The following is a 25307-nucleotide window of genomic DNA, read 5'->3' on the forward strand; positions in this document are numbered from 1 at the left end:
TCATATACCATTTTATAGGGTACAAAGATACAATGTAAACCCAAAAGTTGGTCAAAATACATTTTCTAATGGCTATAAAGACGTTACCAATGTGCAGATTTTGAAAAAAGACAAAAAAAGGCAAAACCCGAATCAGGCATTAGAAAACACGAACCAAGTATTAAAAACCCAACTGGGTATTTGAAAAACTTGCATAAGGTATTGATAAAACTCGACCGGGTATTTGAAAACCTAGTTAGCGAAATAAGAAACAGAAAGTGTGTAGCGAATTTTGTGGGTGTTTTTTTTTCAACTTTTTGTAATTTTTTTTAAATATAAACATATTTGAGTGTGTAAACATAAGGATATAAGTAAAAAACTTCCAATATCATTGGAAACTTAATAATTAGACAAGATTACATCAGAGTGAATACATAATTTGCTAAATACTATGAACTAGAAGTATTGATTCTTGAAAACATAGATAAAAAAGATGGATAATGCTTGAATCGTCTTCGCTTCTTGATCTTCTTCATTTTTTGGTCTTCTTCATTTAGTCTTCGTCTAGGGGGCTTGACATTCCCATTTCGACCTCGTCCTCGTGTATCTCCGTTGCAACGCCATTTTCATCTTCAAGTGACTCCACATGTTGAATCAGCTCCGCCGCATCCAAATAGTCCTTCAAGCAAATACACATTTCCACTGACTCGGGACTAAGCTTCGCCATCCTTAATGAAATGACCCGGCCACTAAAAGAAATTGGGGTGCCATTTCTTTCCACCAAGCCAAAATGTCGAAATTATTAAATTCTTCTTTAGAAGTGACGCATGCTAAAAAATATGTTCAAGTATATCTCCCGAACTCGCTACTTGGGGTGTTACCATGAGCTCGTTTAGCATTGTCACTTCGCAAAGTATTAAACAAAAATATGTTTAAATCTCTATTACGGCTTGTTGAACCACTAGAAGAACCCGCATTTGCAAATTGTTTGTTATACAACAACTACATGTGTTTGTTGCCTTATTTCGATGTAAACGTTTCCGTTGTTGTTGCCTGCAGCCACCAATATTTATGATAGTTTCCAACACTCTACAGTTTAATAACAAGATTGGAACAAAACATTTTATATATACACTAGCTTGAGGAGGAGTGTTAGAAAATATTAGAGTTAACCATCATTAGGGTTAAAGCTATTAGCTTATCGCAGTAGAATTAAGTTTCGTATTTTGTGTATTTATACCATTAGGGTTGTAATCGAGCCAAGCCAGGCGGAGTTGGAACTCAAGCCAGCTTGGCTCGGCTCACTTATTTTATCGAGCTGAAAGTCTATCAAACTCGAGTCCAATCGAGCCTGCTCATTATTTTTTATTATATATTTTTTAATTTTTTACAAGTATTGATAACATACAAACAAAAAACATAAATAAAAAATAAACATAAACTTATGTATTATTTTTGTTTTTTCGAACACAGAACGGCATATTAAAAATATTATATACATTATCTTTATTCCGAATTTTCATATGTTATATAATTAATTAAACTTAAAATGTTACCACTTTAACTCCTCCCAATATATTTTTAATTTTAATACATTTATAAAATAAATTAACATATATAAAATAAAATAATTTGAGCTGGCTCACGAGCCGAGCCAGCTCGCTTTCAAGCGAGCCACAGGCTTTTTGAACACCCTTTTATGCCATTAGTTGATTACCATACGATTAATCTCAATAAAACATTTTTCTACCTTCACAAAACGACAACCATGACCTTAGACCACACGGTGTGGGAGGACATGAAGAATGGGCGTGAAACGCCATATGGCAACCAAGTCAACATTGTGGCATGGAGAAAAAAGCACGGGTGGGACATGGCATGGAAGAGGAAAAAAAAAATAAACTTCAACGAATCAAAACAAAACTAAATTACACCCATCAATCAAGAGCATCCACCTCAGCTACACAATTGTCTCCACGCCGGTGGAATTCCTACTGCCCCTTCCACCACGCCAGCCACAACGCCGTTTACGGGGTGGTGTTCCGGCGTGGTTGTGGCTTCCAAGCCATTTTTCTACGCCCACATCGTATAGTCTTAGGGTGACCTATTTAATTGTTGTGTTGTCTTGAATCCAACTTGCAAACGATGAGTAATCGAATAATGGTTTTAGTATAAGATGGTTCACTTATTTTATCATTACTAGACGGGAGCCCGCAAGAAGTGGCGGGAAACACAAACATTGTCAGGGTGTGTATAGTTCGGTTGTTTCGGTTCTTACCCTCAACCAAAGCCAAAATCAAAGATATCAGTTAGTCTATTTTATTAACTAATCGTTTTTGGTTAATAAGTTTGGTGTATTCAATTAGATTAATTAACTAATCGTTTTTGGTTAATAAGTTTGGTGTATTCAATTGGATTAATGGTTTTTGGTTCGATTGTTTAATTTCGGTTAATAACCAAAACCAAACCTGGGCTAAAACTTTTGCTTAGAAATACATGAAAAGGTTTAAATACATGAAATGTATGTATAAATACTTAAAATGGAATTATAAATACATGGAATGAAGGTATAAAATATGAAATACATAAGCTGGAGGTATAAAAGCTAAAAATATATGAAAATATGAATGCTTTGGTTAATTTTGGTTAAACGAGGGTACAAAAAGAAATTGATAACCTTTTTTGGTTAATTCGGTTAATCAGTTATCAGTTATTGCAGATTTTAGTTGATTTCGGTTCGATTTCATCTGTTTCGGTTCAATTTCGGTTAAGGATTCAGTTATTGCTCACCACTAGACACTATTAATCACGTAACATATCAAAATTTATAATTAAAAAAAAAAAAAAAAACTATAGCAATACTACACTAAAATTAAATAGAATAAAATGCCATTTTATTGTATAATTTTTTTAAGTATTACGGTAAAAAAAATCATGGCGGTTTAAAATTGTGGGAATAATTAGTTTTCCACAAGAGGATAAGGCGTAACTAATATTTAGTTAATCAGAATTTGGTTAAAGATGATGGATTAAAGTGTGATAAAGATGAGGTATTTAAATGAAATTAGTGTTTGAAAGACTAATTTAACCTTTATACTTTATGCGTAAAAAAAGTTTTTTTAACTTTTGGGATTATATATAGAGCTATAGATTACCCTTGTATTACTCAGCTTTATAACTTTTTTTAGTTTCAAACGAAAGTTGATTATAGCTTCGAAAATGTGCACTTGCATGTTAGTTAAGATCATTGTGCACGATGTTGGTGAAAACGAGTAGAAAAATTATGACGACCATGATGACTGACTCATGCCTATATTTAAATATAGGGAAAATTACGAAAATGGTCATTAACCAAAACTACTTTCGAATTTGGCCACCTCACACGTCTTTGGAGCGGCGCATCATGCACGGGATGCGTCCGTATGCAGACTTCTGCAGCATCCAATAAAAAATTGACATGTGTCGCTCTAGTGGGCCCAGACCCAATTAAAATAGGGATGTAAACGCATCCAATAAGAAATGTACAGTGTTTACTTTCACATTTTAAGAGATGTGCACATCTCAAAAAACCATTAGTCTCTCTTTCCTCTTTCTACTCAAAATCAAAACAAAAAATATACGTCCTTGACATCCAGAAGTGCATCATGTAATGTGAAGAAGAGGGTTGAAAGGTGTATCGTGATCCATCTTATTTCATCACCACCTATGAAGGCCAACACAACTACCCAGTTCCCCTTAATTCTGCACATCTAGTTCCCTCCTGTAATAATTACATCACAAATAATTACATAAAGCATCACCTGCTTGAGGACGCATGAATCGCCGGACCGTTTACCCATCACTGCAACTCGCCGGAGACGGAGCCGGAGGCGTCTACAACTCGCCGAAGATGACTGCAACTTTCAGACGCATCCCGTCACTTCCAGACGCATCTTCAGTGAAGGGATTTCCAAAGACGCACCCCATGGACTTCCAGACGCATCCCGCGCATGATGCGCCGCTCTAAAAACGCGTGAGGTGGCCAAATTCGAAAGTGATGTTGGTCAATGGCGATTTTCGTAATTTCCGTATGAAACAGCAGGTTTTATTATTTGCTTAGGAATCTACTCCACTGAATAACGAACACGGGTAACGGCAACTTTATAACTAATTTAAATGATTTCTTTTTGTTATTATAGGATCGGAATTTACGTCATTAAAAGTTTTGTGTTTTTTTTAAATCCGCTATTTTGGAAAAAAAAAATAAGGATGTTCAAAATCAAATCGTGGGTCATAGTTACCCATAGAGGGAACTATTATGTCGTTAATAGTTCTTCAGCTGAGCCGGGCAAGGCCAACTCAAATTGAGCTCAACTGAGCTGATAAAGTCCGTTCTGTTTGGCTCGGTTTTAAAAGGGCCGGTTCAGCTCAATTGGATTGTTAAAAATTGATTGTTATTAGTTGAGCTACAAAATATTACAAGTTGGGCTTAATTTGAAAGAGCCAAATGAGTGAGCAAACCTTAGCTTGAGCTCGACTCGTTTAAAAACCTAGTCAACTTCGAACGTGGGGCGAGCCACGAGCTATTTGGAGCCCTACTATCAAATCGTATAAAAACTTTAAACGAGAGAGGAGCCACGAGCTATTTGGGCAGTCCTTGTTGTTGCTCCAGTGGTTGGATAAAGATCCTCAAATCAATTAATGAAATCAAGAACTATCTTTAAAACTTAAAAGATATCTGTATCATCAGATTTGCCACTCTAATACAAACAAGATCTTGAAGAAATCAACTTTGCATCAAGGGCTGTTCATAAAGCTCGCGACTCGTAGCTCGCTCGAAAAAGCTCGAGAAAAACTAGCTAAAAAACTCAATTTGAGATGACATGAACCAAGTTGGCTCATTTTGTAACCAAGCCCAGCTCGAGCTAAGCTCGGCTCGGCTCGTTGGCTCGTTCTTAGGCTCATTTAACTCCGACGTAAAGCTCAAGCCAAGTTTAACCGCCTGAATTAATTTCGAGCTTGAGCTGACCCCACCCTAGCTCGACTCGGCTCGTTTAACTCCTTCCTATTTCATTCTGAAATATAGATGAATCATAATGACACAAGCAAAAACTCTGTACAAAGTACCCTTAAGAATGTTCAAATGATTTCATCAATATAACACAGGAAAAAGAAGTAAACCTATTGTTTTCTTCGAGTTCTTTCTATATTTAGCAAGTTGTTTCGATTCAACGTGTCAGGCTTGAATGGCATGACAGAAACAGGGGTAGCGGGCACAGTGTCCCAACGCGCTCTTAAGAACCTCTTGAACTTCTTAACTGTTTCCTTCCTGAACTCGAGTTCTCGTGTGAATAGATCGAATATAAAAAAAGAAAGAATATACTTGAAAGGGATGATGAGGAGAACAGCAGAGCCAAACAAGAGCACCATAGCCACTTCGGTTGTTATCTGCAAATTTTCCAATAAACTGATTATTTGACCCTAAGATAATCAAATTATTAGAAGCAGAATATGTTTACCATACCTGTGATGTTAAACGGGTCGTGTTTGCAGGTTGGCGGGCCAAACCCAACACGACCCGAAAATCTTGTTAAGATACATTAACCCGAACACAACACGAGTCTAACCCGAATCTAATTTATTTTTTGGCATATTATACTCTAAAATTAAAATCAACAATAAAAAATAAAGAGAAAAATGCCCGGATAGTCCCTGTGGTTTTACCTTTTTTCACCTATAGTCCCTATCTTTCTAAAACTACTTGAATAGTCCCCAAGGTTTACCGTTTTGTTCTCGGATAGTCCCTGGGTCTAACTTCAGTTACTTTTCTCTGTTAAAATGATGTGAAATGACAAAAATACCCTTTCCTTAAAAGGTCAAACCACAGGGACTATCCGGGCGTCTTCTTCATTTTTATTTATAAAACCCCACCACCACACTTCATCTTCAACCTCCACCCTCCACCATCACCGCCACCATCACCCTCCTCCACCCTCCCCCACCACCCTCCACCATCACCGCCACCTCCACCCTCTACCATCACCGCCACTATCTTCTTCAGCGACACAAACCAATCAACTACTGAACATCAACTACGAATCTGAAATCCTTTATCAATAACATTTAACTGATTCGAGCTATCTTCTCAAGTACAATGCCTTCAAATAACACCAATCAGTCAATACAAAAATCGAATAAGATCCGGCCGTAATACAACTCAAATCGATTTCACTTCTTATATGACTGAAACTCAGATTTTGTTCAATGATTTATAGTTGATTTAGACAATATGATCAATGTAATTAAACTTTCAGTTGAATTTTAACTGTTGAAACAATCCAAAATCTATAAACCTTGAACAGACACTCAATAAAAACTCTTCAAACAACTCATCACCAAACAACTGAATCGAGCAAATCTGCAACTTCTTTTTTAATCAGTTCTATTGCAACTCTAATTTCTTCGGACAAAAACAACAATATATTGATTCAGATCTACTTGCAGAACAACCAATAATCCGATTTTGACTCAGAAAAACACCAAGTCAGATCTGCATACTCATACGCACACTAAACTAACTGAATTAAATTGAATTTTATCAGTCCAAAACTTTCAAAACTTGATTCGAAACACACTGAATTAGTTCGAAATATATGACACTTTAACCAGAATTCACGAAACACACTGAAAAACGAGACGAAGAAGATGACGAGTTCAGATGTTACCGCCGGACTCATCACCTCCATCTCCGCCTCCAACCTGAACCGGCCTTCCACACATCAGCCGCTGCCCACCTCCATCCTCTTCACACTTCAACCGCCGGCCGTCTTCAACTACCGGACTGTCAAATCGGCACCGATTTGAGGTGAAAATTATACCATTCTACTCGTATTCATGGCCTGAATAAAAGCCCTATAGTTTTTGAGTGGCATTCGTACCGATTGAACAAGAATTTCTGAAATGAAATCACATGGCGATTTCAAGGGTTTACACATGGAAGAAGGCACAGTGGGTGGAGGAGGCGGTGGTGGCTGATTACGTTGATGAAGGTGGTGGTGGCGGATGATGGTGGTTGGTGGTGGTTGTGGCAGTGGTTGCTTGGCGGTGAGAGACGGCGAGGATGATGGGTTGGTGATGGAGGTGTTGACAGGCGGTGGTGTTTTATGGTGGTGGTGGAGATGAAGGAGATGGTGGTTTAGAGAGAGAGAAAAGGGTCTGAAGGTGATGAAGAATGAATGTGGTAAGGAATTATAAATAAAAAGAGAATAATGCCCGGATAGTCCCTGTGGTTTGGCCTTTTAAGGAAAGGGTATTTTTGTCATTTCACACCCTCTTAACAGCCACTTAACAGAGAAAAGTAACTGAAGTTAGACCCAGGGACTATCCGAGAACAAAACGGTAAACCTTGGGGACTATTCAAGTAGTTTTAGAAAGATAGGGACTATAGGTGAAAAAAGGTGAAACCACAGGGACTATCCGGGCATTTTTCTCAAAAATAAATGTATATAAATAAACTACGTTTAACCTATAAAACTTATGCTCGTTGAGTCATTTCTCTTTTATGTTTCAAACTGCGACATAAAATACCCAATCAGTTTATGTTACGAGAAAACACAGTTTTATAAAAGTAAATTACTTTTTGAGTCTCTGTGTTTTAGTGGTTTTAACCACTTGAGTCCAAAATCAAAAGGTTTAACGCCCTGAGTCCCTAATCGCTCATTTTATAACGTTTTGAGTCCAATTTTGTTCATTTTATAACGTTTTGGGTCCAATTTTGTTCATTGTATAACGTTTTGAGTCCAATTTTGTTAAAAAAAAAATTGGACTCAAAAAGTTATAAAAAAAGCGTCTAGGGACTCAGATCGTAACATTTTGATTTTGGACTCAAATGGTTAAAACCACTAAAACACCAGGACTCAAAAAGTAATTTACTCTTTAATTTTTGTAAAATAAATTGGTCAGCCTGTGAACCCACCAGGTCGACGAGGGTTCAACCTGCGATTGACCCAAACGCGTTTGGACTGAACCCAAACCTGTGAATTTTGTGTTAGGTTCGTGTGATGTTTTCATGTCATGATAAGAAATTCACACCCCTACCTGTGGTTGGCCTGCAAGAAGAATTGTACGGATTTTTAGAAGGGAAACGTTAACGGTCTGCATATACTTCTCTAAATCACGCATGGCTTCTTTCACAGCTATAATCTTCTCAATCGTATTTGATGGTGGTTGATCATGTATGGTAACTTTACCAAAATGTCTTCCTAGCCGACCCTGTTCCCTCAACCCTTTAACTACCAACATGAACGCTGCTGACGCCATTAACGCTGTAGGGAACACGTACGATAGCAAATTTCTGAAATCACATATAAACATCATAAGTTGCAAAACTAACTTACTTCAAAGTAATCTTAGCTTAGGTTACCAAGTTTATATTAAAAATGGGTTGTTTTTTTTTTAAAAAAAAATTAACTGAGTTCACAGTTTTGTTTTGTTTTTTTTGTCTACATTTCGGAATAAACTTTAGAGTAAATTACAAAAATCGTCCTTTATGTATGTCACTTATTGCAAATTGTGTCCTTTGTCTTCAATAATTACAGAAAACGTACTCGATGTTTGCAAACCCTTGCAAGTTATGTCCTTTAGCCCTAACTCAGTTAATTTTTGTGGTTAAAGCTGACCAAATGGACCCCACATGAGGGTATTTTTGTGGTTAAATCTGAACAAATGGACCTCACATCTAAGTAAAATGACCAAAATACCCTCATGTGGGGTCCATTTGATCAGATTTAACCACAAAAATTAACTGAGTTAGGGCTAAAAGACATAACTTGCAAGGGTTTGCGAACATCGAGTACGTTTTCTGGAATTATTAAAGGCAAAGGACACAGTTTGCAATAAGTGAGGACGATTTTTGTAATTTTACTCTAAACTTTATTAGAACCGAGTTGTATCTCATAAATCAAACTCAAACAAAAAAGACCCATTTGTCGGTAATGGTTTTTAAACAACCCATTCAAATAAAAAATGTAATTTACCTGAAGATGACTGCATAAATAAATGCAAGAAAAGATGCGGTCAGGTGCGGTTCTTCCCATCTTCTAAGTTTCTCAAAGCTCTTGGCAGCCACAGTCAACGGAAGAACAAGCTCCTGAAAAGAATACCATAATTCAGGTAAGTATTCGGCCTGTAAGTATTTAAATATGTCGAAAAATATAATTCGATCATCAGAAGCGGATATTTATTCAAAACACAAATCCAAACAAAAGAAAAAATAAACCTTAAAAAGGTCGATATTACTCGGAATCCCTTCGATCATGGCGGCATCAATGGTGGCTTGTGTACTTTCAACCACCTTATATTTATCCTTGCAAACAATCGCCGCCTTTTCAACCAAATTCTTATCTCCAACAACATGGTTTTTACTCAACACAAGATCTTGTCTCACCAACGCGTTCTTCCAAAACGCGATAGAATCGTTAGAGTTCCACGATGAATGTCTCATCCACCTCCTTAAATACACACTTCCATCAATGTCATACACATGATTATTGTAAACTTCTGATGCTTCAGAGTTGACTTGCTTCAATCTTGTGGTCAATGGTCCACCCCAAAAATTGACCGCCAACGTTTGGCGAACGATGTCACCGTAAGGTGCGTTTTGTAAATACGAGAGCTGAACAAGTTTTGTAGGCTCGTCTAGTAGTTTTCTGACGAAATGTAGAGCTTGAAGCCTTGCAATGCTATTAATAGCACAAGCTATTGCCTTTTGTTTACCCTTTTTAGTACCGTAAATGTTGTATACTAATTGGTCGTTTTCCTTGGGTCCGAAATCTTGTATAAATTGGTGTACGGATATGACTTCTTTTATGAACGCGTACCATACGTCTCGTCTCATTTCACCTCCAAAATCAACAAATTCAAGTATCCATTTTTCAGAGCTGATGATAAGATAGGCCCATGTGAGATTTAGACAAAAATATAAATAAAATCAAGAATATTGGTCTGTGAAGCTTACTCACTCTGGACCAGAAGATATAGAAACGGCTGAGTCGAAAAGATCAAAACCCAATGGTCCAACTCTAGCTTTCTCTACCCGTGAACCTGTGCCGGTAAGATCCAGTCTAATCGCATCTCGTTGGCCCCTCAAGCCAATTTCCTGCAAGTTTACAGTTTAAAAGGTGAATCTGCTTATGTAAAAAAGGGTCATGTTTTTAGTGATAACGATAGTCAATAAACTACAATAGTCACCCAAAGTTTATTCAAGTTTTTACATCCTTTTTATTCAAATTAATAAAAAGAGTAAAGTACACGGATGGTCCCTGTGGTTAACCAAATTTTTGGATTTGGTCCCTATCTTTTCAAAAGTACACCATGTAACGTATTTAGTCACCAGCTAACAAATCTAAAGGTTTCAGCAGGTCAAAGATAGGGACTAAATTCGTTACAAAGTGAAAACCACAGGGACCATCGATGTACTTTTGGCAAAAGTTGGGGACTAAATGTGTTAAAAAGTGCAAACCACAGTCACCATCTGTGTACTTGTGGAAAGCTAGTGACCAAATCTAAAACTTTGGTCAACCACAGGGACCATGCGTCATGCGTGTAGTTTACTTTAATAAAAAAATGGTGGTGGCAGGTCAATCTGAACTGACCCGTTTAAAAACAGTATTCATTTGATCCAAACTGTATTCTAAATGACACGGGAAAAAGGGTAGAACTGGTCAAATGGGTTAGAAATTATCCAAAGTGTATCAAAATTTTTCAATGTATAAAGCCTTAACGACCAGACCACTTTATTAAAATATATACAGATTATAATTTGTAATAATATAGATTTTTGTAATTACGATTAACACATCAATTTTTATATAATTAAAAAGGGAAGGATATAAATAGTGATGTGGGTTGGCCCAACCAATCCGTTTTGACCCATTATCCAATCTACCAGACCCGCCCATTTTTTCGACCCCTACATGGTTGAATGGGTAAAGATGTAGTTACTTGAAAGTAAAGTGCTTTGTCGGTCAAAGTTAGGTTTCCGGGCCATGCCATGTTATTCTCCCACTTAAGAACAGGTCTTTTTCTGCTTGAACCGAGGCATAAGATTCTCTCACCAGAAGAAATAATAGGACTCTCCTCAAAAACGTTTGATTTCTGCCCTTCATAAACTCTGCATCACGGAGAAAACCGTCATATGACCCAAAATACTTTTTTTCTTTCCTTATTTAGGAAGTTTCATGCAATTTAATTACACTTAACCTGATTCCATTTTAGCTATTTTTTTTATTTGACCTGCTATACGAACCAAATCGATCCATTTATTCATAACGGGTCAAAAGTTTCACATGTAATGGAAGATGCAAAATAAGAATGGTAGCATGGAGCTCACTTGAGAAGTTGATGAATATATGTTGACCACACATGGAAGGAGATTCCGTTCTGAGCACCAGCTAGAGCTTTGAAAAGGTTATGGGCCGTTGACCAATCAGCTAGCCCAGAAATATGAGGAGCAATGCGAACAAACGCCTCTTCTCCTACCACCTTCCTCTGCAAAAATTTAAAAATAGCTCTAATTTGCAATACCTTTTGATGGTGTTAACGATTTAGGATCTTCCTAACGCATAGAAAATCAGATATCCAAGAGGTGGCAAAATGGGCAGGTCAAACACATTAATTAGACGCATGAAACTGCCATACATATATAGCAAACGTCCAGCCCGTGAAACAAATTAAATAAAGAGAAATGAACCTGAAATGAAGCTTTATCTGTGATGTTACCCAAAGAATCTTTCCTGTAGGTGTAAGGATGCTCCCATGCAAGCATAGTTACAAATATCAGTCTTTGAAAGGCTTGATCCTATCAACCCAAATCCATAGAACCAGGATAATAAATACACAAATACTTCTAAATTTACATAAAAAGCCTTTAAACGAACGAACACAAATGAACACGTTACCGAACGTTCACGAGCATAAACGAACGAACGCGGCCTTTGTACATGTTCGTTTGTTTAGCTTATCTTGTTCGTGTTTGTTCATTTATTAAACGAACGAACAGATCACGAACTGTTCGTTGAACGTTCGGTTCGTTTACAGCCCTAGCGGTCATGTTCAATTAAATCTATAAACCTTAAGGCAAGGATGGATTTCAGAATTATCTCTGCACAGAAACCTAAAGCAGCAATACTCCACCAGATTACGGGCATTATCAGACACATTTTCAGGGACAAGAGCTTCAAACGTCATCTGCATTTTCTTCCCGGTCAATCCATTCATCCTGCGGTATTGACTTGTTAAACTTAGATTTTGCTTGAAATAACATTTGTTGAGAATTAACTTGAGAACTTCACTCAAGTCTATGCTTACAGCAGCTTACCTACTAAACTGCTCAATGGAGATAATGGCGGCTAAAGAAAGATTTCCCATCGGTGTTCTTGTGTCGATAGTGTGCTCGGTCATTAAGAGTTCCTCCATGTCATCAATTTCATATGCATTTCTGATTGTGGGATTGTTATCTTGAACATTTTTTACTAGTGGAGAAGTCAAATCATTCACAAAGTTTGTAGTCTTTGATACCCACATGTTTATCTTGTCTTTAAAAAAACCTGTCACAAAATAAAACTGAATTTTAATTGCACGTCTTGGTTTCAAAAAGCACAAGGCATGCGCCTCATATAAGCTTTATTTGCAACCAGAAGTTGCATATCTCTCACCTTTTTTTTATATATATAAACCTTGGGTTGTTTTAACTGCCTATGGACCCTAAATTTGACCCAGAACTACCTACATGAGGTGCGCCTTTTTGCCCCTGATGCGTTTTCCTTTTTAAATAAAACCATGTTGCATGTATTTCAGTTAGGCTTTTTGATGCAAATCACTAATCGGAGTATTTCATACGAATTTGCTAGTAGTAAGCATGGTTGTAAAATCCCGCCTAGGTGACGATTAGTCATCGATTAACCACCTTGGTTTTAAAAAGCGATAGGCACACAAAAGCGACGAAGTCTAAAATTGAGGCGCAAAGCGCAAAAGCGGTGGGCTTTTCGTACCCGATGCGCAAGGTGTTTATATAATTTTTATATACATCCCATAGGTTTCTAGCTTCCTTTAACCAAAATTTAGCTATAATTAAGGCTTTTATACCATTTTACTTGCATGTGAAACAGAAAGTCAAAAAACCCAAGGTACGACATTTTTCTGCAGTAAAACGCCTCAGATACATGAGGCGCGCGCCTCAGGCCAACCCCCCCCCCCCCCAAAAAAAAAAGCCTAAAATCTGCGCCTTTTGGGCGCTTCTTGTAATTACACAAGGCGCTGAGCGAAAAGCCCCAGAAGCTACGCCTCAGTGCGCAAGCACGCTTTTTAAAACCAAGTTAACCACTAATCAGAGGTTCCCAGAGTAATGGCCGATTAATCACTAGGTGGTCAATGGTGGTCCTATTCCGGCAAAATTTCGACCAAACGTTATAAATTCCCTCCAATTACTTAAACAATAGGTCAACGAGGGGTTAAAACATGTCTACTTGAAAAAATTACATATAAAAATGTGTGTGTATATACAAAACTAAAGATTACGTATAAAAATCCCAATCCAATTACTAGCTAGTCGGTGGCCAACTAGCGCATACCGATTCTTACAACACTGCCTATAGGTTTGCCAAATATGTGACTACATCACTACTGATATACACATATTAAAAGTGATTTTATGATACTGTATAACAACCATAATTGAATAACCAATCCCCCCCCCCCCCCCCCCAAAAAAAAAAAAAAAAAACAAACAAACAAACAAACAAACAATTATTCAGTTTATAACTTTTCTTGAACCCAGTCTGATCAATCTCACTTTTTTCACTGACCCATTAAGCATTTTCAACATAAAAATCAAGAAACAGGTAAAACCCACAATCAAGAAACAGAATTTAAGCAAACAGAACATAAAGAAAGCATACTCACTGCTGCTATCCAAATCATTTAGCCTTATCCTATAATCATCCAAAGATTTACGGAGAATCTTGAACCCATTTTTGTTCTCTGATGATGATGATGAGTTCTTTGCACAAGAAACAACTGTACGGAGAGGCTGATACCGGTGCTGTGAGATTGGTTGGAATGGTGGAGGGGGTTTGGGTTTTAGGAATTTTGATTGCATTGTTTTGGGATTTTTTTTTATAAAAAAAGAATGTTATGGTCAAGTCAAGATTCATTCATGTTTCTGTTAGTTTGTGATGTGATGATTCATTCTTTATGAAGAAGTGGAGATGGTGGTTTTTGTGGTCTTGAGGGTGTTTTTCTTACTGTAGGTAACGTGTACGGATTGAATATTTATATTTATATTTGTTTGTAAAAAAAAAAAAAGAGTTTGTTTAACAGCATGTTTGTTAAACACTACTTTCAAAATAAACCAACCAGAATATATTAAACATACTCGTGTATCAATTTTTTTTTATTAGAGGAAGTTACAAATGGAAATTATATCGAAATAGAAGGTAATCGGGCAACAAGCTGCGCCACTATCTATTTATGAATAGAAAACCTAAGTCTTTTAAAGACGACATTCATAGATGTCAGAGTTAATTAAATATCAAATAGTTATTAATAAGTGAAAAAAATAATTTTTTTTTTGAAAAATATGACTTAATAATATTATTATTAATATATATGAGAGGATTATTATTTACTAAGAGAGAAAAACGGAAAAAAAAAATTATGATTGAAATTTTTTTTTGAACGGCAAACAATACTTCATTCCATCACCAAAAATTCAATGTTACATAAACTAGTAAGTTACCAGACCCAACCCCCTTTTACTCACCCGATATAGCATATTTTAAAACTACAAAACATATTTGCTATCAAAAGTCACCCATTTGCTCTATTCCATTGTTTGTTGCTTCGCCCTAGATTTAATCCACAAGAACGTCGTTGCTTGAATCTCTCCAAACATGATTTAATATTGTTATTTAATACAAGAGAGAGATGCAAGAAAACAAGGATGATGAGCCAACTAAAAGTGACATATTTCTCAAAAAATTTCCGTTTATAATATTGTATAGATATAGATAGATTGGTTTAGTTGTTTGTAAGAAGGGCCCACCCCCTTCCATCCGAATGCATTTTAATTTCGGATAGAAATAAACACTCAAACAAGAGTCCTCTCATGCGGACGTCGCCTTTCCACTCGTGTCCCATTTGAGTATTGGAGATGTTGTTAGTTGTATTTGCTTCCCTTTATATTATGTCACCTCAATATACATGGATTTGATGTATATATAGGTAAGCTAAACATTAGTTGTGTATCGTATATGGTTAGTAAAAATGTTAAGCTAATGTAAAAAGAACAATTTAGTCTTTTTCTTTTTAGAAGTATGGTTAGTAAAAATGTTAAGCTAATGTAAAAAAGAACAATTTTAGTCTTTTTCTTTTTAGAAGTATGGTTAGTAAAAATGTTACCCTAATGTAAAAAGAACAATTCAGTCTTTTTCTTTTTAGAAGATCAAGGAAGTGTGTCTTTGAGTAGAGGGTGTCAATCTATAGGTTTTTTTTTTTTTTTTGTCTTTTTGAAGGTACAAGGTGGTCGGAGGTGGCATCCTAAGCGTCGAAAGCAATTGTGAGATGCAGAGAGTCGGTATAAAAGGAGGGGAGTGGATGTTGTTGCTGGTATGTTTGTCAAATACAATTGGACTATAATTGTTACTAGTTAGATTGAAAACACGCCCTGCGAAAGGGACGCGGCTAGAATTCGGTCGGTATCGGTACTCCCTGTAGCAATCGAAAGAAAAAAAACCCAAAACTGTAGTCGTATCATAACAGATGTCGACACGTGTTAGATTCTTTAATTTTTTTAATATACAACTGATTAGATAATATAAACAAAACATGTAAACTTTGATGAGTTGATGCCGTTATTATAGAAATAAGAAAGTTATCAAGTTAGGAGTTATTCTTCTAAGGCTAGGGGGTATGGGATTCATCCCCACCCCGTCGAGGAACGGCGACGGCCGTCGCACTGTGCCGCCTCCCCCACGTCCCGTCCTAATCGTCGTTCTCTGGACGTTGGCGACGAAGCGAAATTGTGGGCCCCCCTCCAAAAAAGTAACCGTTAGATAAAAACTAACCTCTGTTTTTTTTCTTCTTCTTCAGTTTTGTCCGCCATTAAAGAAGCTTTAGGAGAGACTGTGATGAATTTTTGGAGGGCTCATTCTATACGCACCCCCCCTCTTTCCTGATTATACCCCCTTTGTGAGAGGAAAACTGTCGGTCCCACGCAGGCCCCACCTGTAAGTATGTGAGAGGAGGGGGGTGAAAAAAGTAAATAGGGGGGGTGTAGAAAGTAGCACCCTTTTTGGAGAAGATGAGTGAGAAGGAGAGAGAAATGCCCTTTCTTCTGTTTTGCTTCTTTCAAGAAAAAGTGGAGTTAATTAATATTTTAATTGTTTTTTAATTTTACTTTTTTGGTTTAGGTTTAGGTTTTTTTAATATTTGCTTTTCTTCAGTTTTTTTTTTAAATTAAAAATGTTAAAAAATAGTAGATTAAATATATATATATATATATATATATATACTATATTATAATGCATGAGGCAAGGGCATTTTAAGATACCCAAAAAATAAGAATTTTCCTCCCCTTTATTTATAGAAAGACCCCTAAAATGAGGGTAGTTTGGTCTTTTAAACACTATTTATTTTTTAGCCCCTAAACTTATTACACTTAAATCCCTAAAGTTTTAACAAAACTATAGATAATTAGTTACAATTCACCATTCCACAACAAACTTATAATTATTTTCCGTATTTTTGCCATATCGTATAAACTATAATTTATACTATATTATAATGTATGAGGGAATAATGTTCTAAGATATAAAAAAAATAAGATTTTTTTTCTTTCAATCCATAAGGTACAACACTAAAATAAGGGTAAATTAGTCTTTCAGATATTAATTACAATTTAATCCCTTTATCTTAATTATACTTTAGTTTCTTTATGTTTAATAAAATTATAGATAATTAATTAGAAATTGCACTTTCCCCCCTCTCATACAAAATTGTAATTCTTCTGTTTATTTCTATCATATCTTTTAAACGAGGATGTTTTAAAAACATTCGAAGGTACTATGACGACCTGCTCATTTTTATTGATGTTTGATGTTTCTTTTAGTCAGTATCAACGTGTGAATTAGAATGCACAAGTAAGATAATGCTTAGTGTTGTAATACTTGAAAAATAAAAAAGCTAAGATAATAATTATAGAAATGAATTACTAACCAACACATTATAATCTATCTACAGCTACGTCTCCATAAAGTACCAAAAACAAATAAATCTTATATTTTTGCAAATAAATCTTATATAAAAATAATAGTTCATACGTTAAAAGAATAACCTATTAAAAGAAATTCAAATTATAACTATTTATTCAAATAAAAGATCCGCTCCATTTTTTTCAAATTCAAAACCTAACAAATCTCTTTATTCGCGAGATGACGGAGATTGTGCAGAGTTTGTTAATTCGGAAGTCAAGCCTATTAAATCGCAAGTCACATTTCATCCCCTCCATAATCACATTTCAAAGTTCAAACCCACTTCTCTCACTCTCTCAAATTCTCTATGAATCAGATCTGGATCCACTCTCTAGGTCCACCCTTGAATCAAAAGAGAAGAACATCAATGCATTTGTTGCTGACGACGATCCATTTGAATCACCACAGGGGTCCGATTTGGAACCCTCGCTGCTCTCATACCAAACCACATGGAAACCTTGTTTGACCTTTGTTTCGATTTACCACACCAGGTGAGCATCATAATCCTGTATGTAATGTGTATTCATTCCAAACCCTAACTGATGCTAATTCGAACCACACAGAAACATTCAATTCTTAATTGATGTTTACGGAATTAAAAGCTTTATAGGTCTAATTTCCATACCAACTCATTAATGGAACCTTGATAGGCCTTTCCTCACAGCCAAAGGTAATTTCCGCTAGGTATATCATCTTTCATTTCTCTTGCTTAATTGCTTACACATATTTATAAGTTCGTACGCGACTAGAAATATAAAAAATTGTTGTGAATTAACATTATAGTAATGCTTGTGTTTGCAACCCTTATTCAGGAAGAAAAGTTGACATCTGTGTTGGTTGAATCAAAGGGGAATTCAGTGGGTATTTGGTATTATTTAAAGGAAATTGCTTATCGTTTCACGTTTTGTTTATACAGTTTGGAATCTAAGAAGCCTATTGGTTGTTACAATGCTTCACTCCAGGTATGGTCATGATCTGTATAAAACAAGTAAGGATCGCTTATGCTACTGTTAGTGTTTTCTCAGGTTGGAGGCATTTTCAATAACTATTATGTTGAGGGTAGCCAACCAGTTGATCTCTATAAGCACCATATGGAACTGTTTCTACACTATAGTAAGTAGTTATGTTATTCCCCTTTGAAATCATTTTATGACAAATTTGCATGCAAAATTAGTTGGATATAGCAATAGATTTGGATCATATTTCTTAATTTTGTTGGTCATTGCCATTTAATGTTGCTAAATTAAAGTATGAGTCTTTATTGTCTTGAACAGGTTGGTTTATGAATAATTTTGATTATTGTTTGTTTTTAGGCTAATTTGTCAATGTTAGAGATTTCAGCCGTTATCAAAGAGTTTAGATCCCGCCACTTGTCTGTGCTTACCAATGTATCCATATTATTAACTATAATAAAATATAATTTGTGTGCCCAATAATAAAATGTGATGGTTGTATTGAAACAAGGTGAAGGGAAAGAAAACGAGAACACCTCTAATGACTTATGGGAGAAGTGGAAACGTTGAGGTCTCATTGGAGTAGCTGCTTGTGGAACCTTAATAGCAATCACTGGTGGTATTATCTTTATTTTCTTAGTAAAGCGTATATATTTAATTGAGGTGATTATATTTATTAAGGTAACCGGCTTTTTTAAGCCAGAGAAAAGTTGAAGTTTTAATAATACGAAATTAAGATAATCTAACCTGATCAAATTGATAACGTGGCAACTGAAATTGACCATGCTGACGTTTCATTGTCGTGGTGCCTTGATCCCATTAAAATGGAGATTACCTTAAATCCAAAATTTTGAAACTTTAAATGGTCTTTTGCTCGCCATTTAGTATTGTTGGCAATATAGTTACTAAATAAAAGTTAAAATTAAGTAATGTACCAAACATTGTATTAAAAACAACATCGTACTATCATTTAAGTTCCCATTTTCTTTGAGCCTTTTTAAACCCATTTGACCCATTTTTTAGCTATTTTCCCACTTGACCCATTATCTTTTAAATATATCTTGTTTTGAAGATCTAATAACTTTCTTTCGAAAACGTACATGCATTAGATGGAAATGTTTTAAGACCAGCACAATGAGACTTGGAGCATATGTGATAGTTTTCAGCCATTACTTAACTGACAGGATTGAGTTTTTTTTTTACTCTTTAACATCAACAGACAACGAATCTAAACGCATACTACTGAAGCAAGTGGGTTTGATTTAGTATTTAGTTGACTTTACTGTTGGAAGATTATAATATATACTAAAATAGTAGATACATGGTAGTTTGAAGATGTTGGTTCTTATGGTACAAAAATCGTTGTATACAATTTATGGCTTGATGATGATGGTAATATGGACAAAACTGTTTCATATCAACTTACCTTGGCCCATTTAGTTTGCATGATTTAACTTCTTGTTGTTGGTTTATGACAGGTTGACTTCGGTTGTGGCTCTCGAAGCTTATTGGATTCATTATTGCAAATTTACTTCGGTTCTTAAAGGGAATTGTAAACTCGATCACATACTTTTTATGAATTCTGTTGTGATTAAATTTGTACTATGAATATGACATATTTGTGTGATTCATAACATAACACTTCGTATTGCTTCTTTCAATGTTGTGAGTCGGGTCAAATATAAATATTGTTAAGAAGGTGATACTATAGGTACCATTGCTTTTACGTTTCTATTTAAACTTTGTTAGAAATTGGTTTTTCCGCCGCAAAGCGCAGGTGAACCCACTAGATGATTTATAAACTGATCAAGAACTTAAGCAACCTTATACGCTAATGGTTGTGATTTTGAATGTTATTAGGCGTGGAAAGCGGCTAATAGAGTTCAAACAAGCAATACCATCGAATGACTTCCAAGAGTTGACTTTCACTTTCACCTTGTGTATTGGTTGCTCTAGAAAAACAAGAAAGGATGTATCTGACACCACAAGTATCTTTATTAATTAAACACACTGTAATTACATGAATATTAAATATGATTTTCTCCTAATCACACATTCCGGGTTATGTGTTTTAAGCTTAGTTCTAACACCAACTATCATTATATAGTCACCCTTTAACAAACCCTATGGAGTATTTGTGTATTTTACTCAAAATTAAATACATATAAGTGTAATTTTTTTCGTTCGATTTGGACAAATATTGCTTTTAGTAAAAAAAATCTCAATTTTAGTATATTTAATTTCTGTTTCATATTATTCAATGGACATGAGAGTTGAAACTAACACTCTGTTTATGTTCTAAAATGAGGTGTTACACATAAAAGAGTGTAATTCACTTAAACTCATTTAAAAACAAAATAAATAACTAAATAACTTCCTTTAAAGTGTTCAACCTCAACATAGTTTCTTTAATATTTCTTCTTCACCTTGGCCCACACATTTTCTACTCTCTAAAATAGCAATAACTGACCTGATGCTTCTTTGGATCATTTTCCCAACTTTGACCACCAATGAGTTTTACAATGAAATCGTTACTTTGTCGCGCAATAACAAAACAAACATAAAGGGTTAACCAAGAATTCTAAGACCTGTTGATGGAAATTGGTTAACAAACAAACAAGGTCGAAACAAAATGATAACGTAATTCAAAAACGATGATATTGTAGGGCTTTGTGACGTCTGAAGGAGATGTAAACTACACCAATGCAAAGTGTCACCCCGCCGCATCGCGCGGACACCTTACTAGTATATATATATAAAAGTGGTGAGGAGGACTATGACTAGGACCATCCTTCATACCCTCTAGTTTTATGGGATGGACCATCCTTGGGAGGACTATGACGTGGCGCCTACGTGGCGGATCATCCTCCCTTGGAGGACCATCACCATACCCTCTAGCCTAACAAAATATAGAGTTTTTTCCTAAACTAGTATAGTTACAAAAATTATTTACCTTTTTGGGTACTTTAAAAAATATTTACCAAATTAGGTACTTTCCTTTATCTCTTTTATTTTTATTAAATACATGTTTCTCTCTCTCCTAATCTAATTAAATAAAGCCTAAATTAATGGTACCTAAATCACATATGATAGTTAATTTAAAAAACTTACATTTTTGTAATATTTTAATTTTTTTATTTCATGTTTTTTAGAGAGTGTATCTCAGCTTTTAATTTGTAACAAAAAATACCCTAAGTTTAAATGTAAATATTCATGTATTTAGTTTGGCTTTTATTTTAACAATAAAAATAATTTACAAATGTAGTAATCTTGTTCTCCTTATTATTGTGCTTATATTATAGATTAAATAATTTAAAAATAATCATTTACTCAATTTATTAATATAGTAATCTTGTTCTCCTTATTATTGTGCATACAGTATGGATTGAATAGTTATACGCTAAACTAAAAATAAATAACTTTTGATAAGAGAATCAAACAATAATTAGGTGAACAATTATACAAATATTATATCTTACTAGTTTTTTTATAGTTGCGTTACTGTAATTATTAAGAATAAAAAACTAATTTAATCATTTACTCTTTTTTTTTTAGTAAAGGGTTACCCCGGTGAGTTTAATCGTTTACTCAATTTATAATTAACAGTGTAATCTTATTCTCCTTATTATTATGTATAGTATAGATTAAATAATTATACATTAAACCAAAAAGAAATAAATTTGATAAGTGAATCGAACAACCGGGAAATCACAAATTCGGGGATATGCTGTTTGACTTTGATTTTCTGTCCTAATTTCATATTTTCTGGGTTTTCTTTTTTGTCTAGTTTCATTGTCGATTTGTGTTCTTGTTGTGTTCATGTCTTCTTATTTTCTAGGGTTCTTTTTGGATTTGCAAATGCAAATGGCTGAGAACATTTGATACTAACAAATATATGCAGCTTTGATAAATTTCAACAATGGCACATAGATAATATGGAAGACAAAAAAGATTCATACTTGAAATGCTACAACAAGAAAAGATGGACCACATCACTAGAACTGAAGACCATGTTCTCGAGCTGCATCAGCAAGCGCTTGAATACGTCCGTGATAGGGATAACCGCCTCGATCGAAGGCCACAGCTGTGATCCCTTTCTCGATGCATGACTTTGCAATAGCTTCCCCAATTTTCTTAGCTACATCCTGACACAAGACATTAACACCTAGTGTTGTGATACATATACGCCTAATGAGACACACACACACAGACTTAGAGGTTCAAACGAGAACCATTAAATAATTGGGAACCGAATCTACCAACTTTTTGCCCTTAGATCATATTTCAATGAACGGGATTTGAGACGATGTCGCTTCTAGTCCATTAATGGCAACCATCCCCTCCTCCATGGCCGGCCCTGAAGGTGGGCGGGGAGGACCACCAGCCAGGGCCCGATATTTCGAAGGGCACATTATTTTTTAAAAAACTCCCATATGTATATGTAAAAATAAATAAATTAATAGGGTATACCCATACAAACACCAACATAGGCCCACTTACAAAACTATTTTTATGGTTTAGATTAGTTATTAGCCCATTGGCATTAGGTTTAGTGAGCCCAATACTCAATTTCGTTAAGGCCTATGGGCACGTTGTTTCGAGCTCGAACATGGTACATGAATTCTCAGGGCCGGCCCTGCCCTCCTCGTCCACACCATGATCAAAGGCAAGAAAGTGATTCTTTTGGCTCCTAGTTATAGATTTACACACACACATGTATACATATATTGGATCATATATTTCAATGGATGTCTGGAATATGAGACAATTATGTCTCTCCAACTCCATGATCAAAAGCCAAAAAGCAGTTTCTTTGGTTCATAATTGTTCAATGGTTCTCAATTACAAACACATATGCTGATATGCATATGTATATGTGTGTGTAATGTGTATGTATGAATACACCGGATCATATTTCTATGGATGGCTGAGATCTAAGACAATCATGTCTCTGCATATTGATTAACGGTAGCAAGAACAAACTAATATTGCCTATGTTAATATGTTTGCACTATTATGTAGGAAACTTTTTAAAAATGTTACTTACAGTAGTGGGACCAGAAGTGAAATCAAACTCCTCAGAGAGCGGTTTCTGCATTGTTGAAGCTGATGCAAGAGTATGCATTTTAGTATCATCAATCACCTGGACATATAGATGCTTGTTGGAACGAAAGACGCACATTCTTGGTCTTTCCGGTGTCCCTTCCACCTACAAGATTAGTAATAGTAAATTACAACAGTGATTTAATCAAGAAAACGCCATAGGAAAATCATGCCCTCTACTTGGTTTATAAAAATGTCAAGCGCTTCAATTAAATAAGCTTTATTTACAGCCGAATTTGCATCTCTCTCATCTACTTTACATATAAACCTATTAATCAAGTAAACCTTTCATAATTTCTCCATCCCTTATGTTGCTTTTACATATAAACCTCCCATTGCCCCTAACTTTGCAAATTTTCACCATGCGGTGAACCTTTTTGCTGCTCAGTTTCCTCAGCAGGCAGCCTTTCTAGACCAAGGCCCTCCATATAAAATTTGCCACTAATTACTTCTTCATCCTATAATAACAGTACTGAAGGCAGCCGAAACCGAGAATAAAAGTATAAACTGAATACCATACAAAGTTTGTCTGTTTGGTATCGGTATCATTAAAAACGCGAAAAATACTGAAACCGAACTAATGAAAAACAGATACCAGTACCCGTACCAATACCGGACCGGTATACCTGACAAAAAATGCACATCCCTAATTAAAGCTGCAGTCTACTTGTTTTCAAATGTCCCAACAAACAATTCCTTATCTTTTTTTACATATTTAATTTAAACAATTACACATTTCTCTCTTCTTAGGTTTACCATTTGACCAAAAACTAATGCAAACAGAAACATTAGGGTTTAAATTTGGATTCCAAAATCAGCATTCTTTCCTACTTTAAACTAATAATATTACGAAAACACACATAATTAATTCATAAAACTTAATAAAAAAACACAACTTAACTTATAAAACACAATCAGAAATTCACGTAATATCTAATTTATTAGAAAAGAAATGAATTAGGGTTAGAGAAGCGGTACCTTCTTACGGATACGAGCATGACGAGCTTTTCGGTTATCTTGACGAGTTCTGGCGGACGCTTCTACGATCAAAGAAGTTGTTCTCCGGTGAGAGTGAGACGACGAAATCAAGAGTTTATTATGTTGCTGATTAAGGTTTGAAAAGGAGCATGTGGTTTGAAGAAATGATAGCGAAATCGATGACATTGTTACCCTTACACACACCACACTTAGCAACTCACTCAATATATCAAGATAACGTTTTAGTGACCAAATACCGTTTTTACTCAAATGCTCCCTCAACTTTACTAAATTGTAATGAACAAAAAGATCCATTGATATAACCAGTGTTGTAAGAATCGCTAGTCGCTAGTCGGGCGGTGGGGTACCGACTAGCTATTAATCGGGATTAATAGGGACTAATCGGATTGAGAATTGTATATGTAATTTTTAGTTACATATATACACACACATTTTTATATGTAGTTTTTAAAGTAGACATGTTTTAACGCCTCACTAACCCATGTTTTAAGTAATTGGAAGGAATTTATATGGTTTGGTCAAACTTTGGCCAGTATCTAGCCAAAATTTGGCCAGCATAGGACTGCCATTGACTGCCTAGCTATTAATCGTCCATTAATCGGTGAACCTCCGATTAGTGATTAATCGGCGACTAATCGGAGATTAGTCGGGATTTTTACAACCATGGATATAACTACTGGAAATTCAGTCGGTTTCGATTTGATTTGGTAGTACAATAGATGGAGGGGAAAATTCAATAAATAAAGTCATGATATGATCAACAAGAACGAATTTGTTGAGGGCCCCAATAGTATAGATATCGTACGCTACCAACACCAGATATAGCTTAGGATACAAAAAACATTGTTCGGTCAGAGTCGGAATGAAACGTATATCCGAAACCATATGAACAGATGCTATTCGGTTGGTGATGGTAAAGAGAAAAATCAGTTATATCTGACTCGTTCGATTTTGAAAAAATTTTATCAACACGTAAATAACGTCGCAA

At 35.4% G+C, this 25307-nt stretch overlaps 3 protein-coding genes across 18 annotated transcripts; 1 reads left to right on the forward strand and 2 right to left on the reverse strand.

Moving 5' to 3' along the window:
- Positions 1 to 5026: 5026 nt before the first annotated feature.
- On the reverse strand, positions 5027 to 14222 carry LOC110915228. Of its 2 annotated transcripts, none has more exons than XM_022159893.2 (11): positions 13921 to 14181; positions 12335 to 12563; positions 12088 to 12235; positions 11708 to 11815; positions 11348 to 11505; positions 10960 to 11128; positions 9978 to 10114; positions 9236 to 9896; positions 8994 to 9106; positions 8056 to 8311; positions 5027 to 5406 (listed from the first exon to the last, which is right to left on the reverse strand). In XM_022159893.2, exons 1-11 carry the CDS (start codon positions 14111 to 14113, stop codon positions 5140 to 5142), a joined length of 2439 nt encoding a protein of 812 aa, XP_022015585.1. In that variant the 5' UTR covers positions 14114 to 14181; the 3' UTR covers positions 5027 to 5139. The 2 variants fall into 2 exon arrangements, with proteins under 2 accessions (XP_022015585.1, XP_022015584.1); XM_022159892.2 differs by having other exon boundaries at positions 5069 to 5406; positions 13918 to 14222.
- Positions 14223 to 17437: 3215 nt separating this feature from the next.
- Positions 17438 to 19878, forward strand: LOC110917625. 15 transcript variants are annotated; one of them, XM_035985210.1, is made up of 6 exons: positions 17438 to 17755; positions 18181 to 18226; positions 18290 to 18377; positions 18578 to 18652; positions 18729 to 18836; positions 19696 to 19878. In XM_035985210.1, exons 1-4 carry the CDS (start codon positions 17445 to 17447, stop codon positions 18580 to 18582), a joined length of 450 nt encoding a protein of 149 aa, XP_035841103.1. In that variant the 5' UTR covers positions 17438 to 17444; the 3' UTR covers positions 18583 to 18652; positions 18729 to 18836; positions 19696 to 19878. The 15 variants fall into 15 exon arrangements, 5 of the variants coding, with proteins under 5 accessions (XP_035841103.1, XP_022017812.1, XP_022017811.1 ...); XM_022162120.2 differs by having other exon boundaries at positions 18578 to 18636; XR_002580715.2 differs by having other exon boundaries at positions 17438 to 17948; positions 18578 to 18836.
- Positions 19879 to 22099: 2221 nt separating this feature from the next.
- Positions 22100 to 24628, reverse strand: LOC110915997 (50S ribosomal protein L18, chloroplastic). The gene is made up of 3 exons (XM_022160748.2): positions 24299 to 24628; positions 23265 to 23426; positions 22100 to 22362 (listed from the first exon to the last, which is right to left on the reverse strand). The coding sequence occupies exons 1-3, from the start codon at positions 24611 to 24613 to the stop codon at positions 22213 to 22215; spliced, it is 627 nt and encodes a 208-aa protein (XP_022016440.1). The 5' UTR covers positions 24614 to 24628; the 3' UTR covers positions 22100 to 22212.
- Between the last annotated feature and the right edge of the window lie 679 nt (positions 24629 to 25307).

This window comes from Helianthus annuus, chromosome 16, assembly GCF_002127325.2.
Source record: "Helianthus annuus cultivar XRQ/B chromosome 16, HanXRQr2.0-SUNRISE, whole genome shotgun sequence".
NCBI classification, from domain to species: Eukaryota; Viridiplantae; Streptophyta; class Magnoliopsida; order Asterales; family Asteraceae; genus Helianthus; species Helianthus annuus.

Coding starts and splice junctions, on each gene's coding strand:
- LOC110915997 (XM_022160748.2), bottom strand. CDS start 24,613: ATGGATCTTTTTGTTCATTACAATTTAGTAAAGTTGAGGGAGCATTTG. Junction 23,427..24,298: donor ATGCTCGTATCCGTAAGAAG/GTACCGCTTCTC, acceptor CTAATCTTGTAG/GTGGAAGGGACACCGGAAAG. Junction 22,363..23,264: donor TCACTTCTGGTCCCACTACT/GTAAGTAACATT, acceptor GTCTTGTGTCAG/GATGTAGCTAAGAAAATTGG.
- LOC110915228 (XM_022159892.2), bottom strand. CDS start 14,113: ATGCAATCAAAATTCCTAAAACCCAAACCCCCTCCACCATTCCAACCA. Junction 10,115..10,959: donor ACAAAGCACTTTACTTTCAA/GTAACTACATCT, acceptor GTAAACTTGCAG/GAAATTGGCTTGAGGGGCCA. Junction 8,312..8,993: donor ATTTATGCAGTCATCTTCAG/GTAAATTACATT, acceptor ATGTGATTTCAG/AAATTTGCTATCGTACGTGT.
- LOC110917625 (XM_022162116.2), top strand. CDS start 17,445: ATGACGGAGATTGTGCAGAGTTTGTTAATTCGGAAGTCAAGCCTATTA. Junction 18,227..18,289: donor GTTACAATGCTTCACTCCAG/GTATGGTCATGA, acceptor GTGTTTTCTCAG/GTTGGAGGCATTTTCAATAA. Junction 18,378..18,728: donor GGAACTGTTTCTACACTATA/GTAAGTAGTTAT, acceptor TATTGAAACAAG/GTGAAGGGAAAGAAAACGAG.